Source organism: Plectrocnemia conspersa, unplaced genomic scaffold, assembly GCF_051122295.1.
Source record: "Plectrocnemia conspersa isolate PC_06_02 unplaced genomic scaffold, ASM5112229v1 ptg000002l, whole genome shotgun sequence".
Classification (NCBI taxonomy): Eukaryota; Metazoa; Arthropoda; class Insecta; order Trichoptera; family Polycentropodidae; genus Plectrocnemia; species Plectrocnemia conspersa.
This window is the reverse complement of record NW_028277166.1, coordinates 3,859,485-3,865,247: the sequence shown is the minus strand read 5'-3', so window position 1 is coordinate 3,865,247 and position 5,763 is coordinate 3,859,485. Positions and strand designations below refer to the sequence as shown.

General features: G+C 33.8%; 1 protein-coding gene across 1 annotated transcript; it reads right to left on the bottom strand.

The window, feature by feature from the left end:
- Window positions 1-4,266: 4,266 nt before the first annotated feature.
- On the bottom strand, window positions 4,267-4,965 carry snRNP-U1-C (small ribonucleoprotein particle U1 subunit C). The gene has a single exon (XM_088205210.1). It carries the CDS (start codon window positions 4,883-4,885, stop codon window positions 4,382-4,384), a length of 504 nt encoding a protein of 167 aa, XP_088061336.1. The 5' UTR covers window positions 4,886-4,965; the 3' UTR covers window positions 4,267-4,381.
- Window positions 4,966-5,763: the final 798 nt, after the last annotated feature.

Sequence of the window (5,763 nt, the reverse complement as noted above, 5' to 3'; positions counted from 1 at the left end):
AGTCAAATTAAATTAGCTAAAAAGATTATATGCATCAAAGGTAAGTTAAAAATATGAAGAGAAAGCTCTTTTCTCGACCATTAATAATTGAAGGTAAAAACGCAATTTTGTTTATGGTAACATACAAAAAAATATCATAGTAAATCTTCAAAGAAATATCATTAAATGTAAGTTGGTATGATATATTATTAATTTAGAGAAATTTGTAGAAGTGAGACATTTCAGTCTTTGCGTGATTTGAAATAAATTTTCTGGTGTTTATGCCGAATAGTGTAACTTTATCATTGAGATTTTGGAAGATCTGTTGTATTGTATAAGTTATTATTTTTACTAATATACAGAATTCAAGTGTTACTATCGGCTGGCGGTTTCTAATGCGGTAATGTCAACTTTGATCAAAAATATTGTAACAAGCAGTGGAGTCCAAAATAGTAATCACACTTAGTGAGCAAATATCAAGCATTTTACACGTTCTTTTATGGAAGCTTGGACGAATAATAAAAGGGCTTATATAGATCAATTAGGCTGTATATTCAAACTCCACAAATCTCTAATGAATCATGAGCAAGTTTTATGAGAGGGTGGGGAAGCCGGAGTAAAATTCCAGGCCACCGTGTCGGGACGTCCGACTGGCCAATTCCGGAGAAAATCATTACAATAATATATTTTTTAAAAAATGGTAGTGTTGTTACCTGTGTCTCCAGGGCAGGCAGTACATGGGATCACCTGGGGCGTCGTGATACCAAATAAATAAAGACGTAGTATTCACTTAAAAGTATGAAACAATATTGTTAAATAATATAATTTGATATTATTTGTCGCGCTGATGCGCTGACCTAAGCGATTCGCTGTAAAGCAATAAAAACATGCATATATTATTTTTATTTTATGCGAATTCAAGAGGGTGGAAGCCACGAAGTTGGGATGTTGAAAGATTGACAGTATGGAGAGGGGAACGCCGACGGCAATTAAACGACTAAACTTCATATATAACGGTCATTGATGGGCTAGGTACACCGTTCCATATTTTTTAACTTTATATAAATCGAGCATCATCAACCGTTTGCCGGTTAAGTTAGGTTTGCTATCCCATTTTTTAAACTGGATATAATCCGAACATACACCAGCTACAATCATATTTTTTTCCAACTTCCTTCCTGGTGTCTTCCGATTCTGATATAGGTGGAGACACTCTCTTCTTGAAAGAGGTTGTAGAGCTCCCGATTGTTTCGTATACACCACTCGTTGCTCTCGTATATAGCGCCATATATCCTGCGAAGCACTTTTTTCTCGAATATGTCAAGCAGTCTTTCGTCGGCCCTGGTAAGCGTCCAGCTCTCTGAATCGTATGTCAGAATTGGTCTGATCAACGTTTCGTAGAGCAATATTTTTGTACGATGAGATAGTGTCCGCGATCTGATTTGTTTTATAAGGCTGAAATGGTATTTATTTGCTGACACTACTTGTCTCTTGATCTCCTTGCTAACATAATATGAATTATACATATAGTGACATATCATAAGTTTTTAATAAAGACAGATACTGAAAAATCAGAGTAAAGACAAAACTAAGAGAATAAATGACGTGTAAATCCATAAATAAATATAAAATACAGTTAAAGTAAAAATAATAATAATAATAAAATTTTATGAGATTTTTCTGAGAAACGCTACCATTTATTATTTAAAGACATTTTATTATTTTTAAACTCACTACTTTTTTTATGAAATAATATAAATTAAATATAATAGACATAAAATATATTTTAAACCACTAAAACACTGCTCGTGATAGATCCAAATCATGTATTCATTATAATTGCTCTTATTCATCCTGTTATTACAAATTTATTTTATTACAATATTTTTAGTCTCTTGTCTTCACCTATTGCAGTAGCACGTTACTGTTTAACTTAACTTTCAACTTAAAATATTACTTTTAGATTAAATTGATTTTATGATAAATTAAAAATTTTATTGTGTAGACTTATTTATTCATTATGCCAAAAATTAGGTGGCATTCTGGTAACACTGACATGACGGGAGCGAATCTCTCATTAGTCGGTAGGTGAAGCAGACAATTAATTTATTGTTTTAATTATTGCAAAAAAAGTTTTTTCTTAATTCCTGCAATCACAAAAGTAGCGTCGAAGCATATGCTAAAAAATTATCGCCTCAAACTACGATTTTATGACACACGAAACGGTTTTGTACGAGTTTTTTGTCTAAATCTACCAGGAGTGCATATGAGTGAGAAGGTAGCTGACAATTAATTTATTATTTTAATTATTAGGAAAACTATTTTTTTTCAATTTCTGCAAATTATTCTTGGATTTCAAATTATGCACCTCAAGTCAGGTCAAAGCATATTCAGAAAGAAAAAACGCTTAAAACCACCGTTTTTGTACGGGTTTTTTGTCATAATCTACCAGGAGTATAGAATAGGTGAGGAGGTAGTGGAGCTAATAATTTATTTATTATTATATATTATATCTTTTGTTTTAAAAGCTCGTTATAAGCTCTACCTGCTATGAAATAATAGTATCTATTTACATATACATAAAGCCTATTATTGCATAACCATAGTTCAAATCGGTTTCGACCAATCAGAAAAAAGAATTTAATTATTTTAAATTTCCATGGAGACGCATGATCTTAGAAAATGACTACTATGTACATAAATAAACAAAATACACAAGGCTCACTGTCGAATGCATGTATAATGTTATTTTTTTAAGTTTAAGAGCTTACAATGAGTAATCATAAAATATAATTGAAATAATTCATATAAAATAAAAAAAAATGGTCGATAACGCAATGACTTCTGTTGATAAAAGTATTTTCCATTAATTTACCGATTTAATATAATTATTCGAATTGCAAATAAATCAGGTACGTGTTAACCGTTAACATGTTATACATATTTAGTATTATATACGAGGATTGAAAGTTAATGTTGATCAAACTACCTAAACGCTACTAAAACGTATTTTTTATCTTGTAATATTTTGGGATTTGTCATGGTGATCGCGTAACAATGATTATGTTACAGGCGGTTATTTAACTAAATAAGTTTGGTTCCATTTCGGCGTAGTCATCTTATTAATCACTCATGGCTTCTGAAAAATAATTATGAACCATAAAACTATGCATATATACACAATAACTAGAATCTAAGCACAATATTCCCACAGAGAACTGATAATGATTTGACATAATTCTTAAATTAATTTTATAATCGTCCTAAAATATCAGTCGTGGGCGCTTGTCTTCTTTATTCTTACGTTTATTGTGCCATATAGTGATAATCAGTGACGGCTGGTGAAATAGAAACAGGTGAAGCCAGGGGCCAAAATATTATATTTATTTTTTATCGAACTAAATATAATGTGTTATACATATAGGGACAAATCATAATAAGTTTTTAATAAAGATGGATACTGAAAAAACAACGACTCAAAAGTGTACTCGTTCATTTCGAGATTTTCAGGATACTGGCTCCTCAAACTAGGCACAACCGACATGTATTTTGTTTCATTGATCTTCAACCTCATTTTCCTGGCTGATGATTCAATGGCGTCAAATGCTTCTAATAGTGCCTGTTTTGATTTCGCCACTTTGTCTGTCATTTAAAATTTTAAAGAAGATTTATATCAATTTATTATACACCCTGCTGGTTATATCCAGTTTGGCATCTCGGATTACTTTTTCTAGGGCAATGATGAACAGATTTCACGCTAGAGCATTGCTCTGTAGACTGTTGTGTGTAGTAGACACTTGGCATTTGCCATTTCTCATTGTGAGTTTCACCGAGGAGATTAGTTTTTTGGTACACACTACTCTTTAGATTATTTCACGCGTAAAAAATCGCGACAAAAAAACTACAAATTCTTAAATACCAACAATCGCAAAAAAGAGTATTGTGTCAAATATAATATTAGATTACTTTAATTCGAATTATATTTTTGAGCTCACGTAATGATTTATTAAAGTATTAATAGGCGGGGAGGGGCAAATTTAGTGTTTGTCTGGGGCACCAAATAACCTAGTTACTAGAACTGTGCAAATTGGCCCTTATGAAACCTTCCAGTAGTATTCTTGACATGTTTGGCGGTGAACCTCGTTGTCGTAGCTAAACCCTTCGACTAGTCGTCGATATTTATCCTCGAGCGCGTGTCCTGGAGATGGTTGCTTAGACAGAAGGCGAGGTGTAAATCTACAATGCAATGCTATGCAAACTTCTGATCTTATTAAAAAAAACATGGTATTCTTTACAAAATATTTAATTAAATCACTTAAATTACTTACATTATACAAGTGAAATACGTTAAAATCATATAGGCATAAGTCCTTATTGTAACAGTACGAACATAACATTAAAATTAGCTCTGTTTGACCGGTGGCCCGTTCATCATCGGAGGTCTCATTGGTCCCATAGGACCCATGGGTCCCATCATCGGTCCCATGGGACCCATCATAGAGGGCCGCATGCTCATCATCGGCGGCATAGGCCCGTGAGGATTCATCATTAACGGTGGATGCTGCATCGCGGCCAGTGAGGGTGGCGGCGCCATCACAGAAGGCGGAGGACCAGGTGGGGGACCAGACGTCCTCTGCACTCCGCCGGAGGGCGGAGGCCCTCCCAAGCCGGCCGGAGGAGGTACGGCGGCTCCGGTCTTGGCGGCGAACGGATTCTGAGCTATTTTACCCGCTTTGAAGGCCGCCGTTGTGGCATCGATCAAATGCTGAGCCTGCTCCTCCATCCATTTCTGATAATAGAACTTGACGTTGTCCTTGTGCTTGCGGCCGGTGCAGTGGGTCTTACGCACGCTGGGGGAATCGTGCGTAAGATAAGTGTCGCAATAGTCGCAATAGTACTTGGGCATCGTTACAATATAGTAGCGTCAATGCACACACAACTGTCAACCTAGAAGTCGCGACTTTTCCGTAGCAGTGCTGCCATGAAGAAAAATTATTTGGCCATAATGAGAATTTTTAACAAATAATTGCATTTACATATATTTCTTACGTTATTTAAATCATGTATTAAATTGCAATTTTTCAAGTACAAAGAATTTATAATAATACATATTATTTATATTAGGGCTATTTAACACGCGGCACGCGGACTTCTAGTAGATTTTGTACATTATGCGCAAAATAAGCAAATCATAATTTGAACGTTTCAATAAAGAAAATAAATATTCAAAAAAGATTCTCATCCTAGTTTTTAGAATATGCACCTAAAATGGGCTTAAATTATTTAATTGCAAGGTTTGGGTACCAGGGCTCAAGTTCTATTGTTTAATCTATTTGTTTATATAATTATCTTTTATACGCGCCTGCATAAGATACATAGCCGCCAATACGTAAGAATGTCGTTTTCTTATTGGGTGGCTTCATTTCCCGGGATCAGAGCACTCACAGAGCGCTTTTTGTTGCTACCATGTTTGGCAAGAAGTCGATGGAAATCAGACTATTTGATTACAAACAATAAAATAAATTTTAGTTCCTTGTTTACATGCAAATTATTGCGGTGGATAAAGAGTATAACGTGGAACGTAAACGAATATTTTAAACTTTTATACTAACTATCTAGAAATTAGATGAAATTGTTGAAGAAAATATTAAGATTCCAAGTGAAATAAAAAATTTTAATATTAATGTAAATTATTTCAGAGTTTATGTTGATAATATCATAAGAAATAATAACAAGGAGTTTTCAGAAACAGTTTAGAAAACTTAAAATATTATCAATACAATT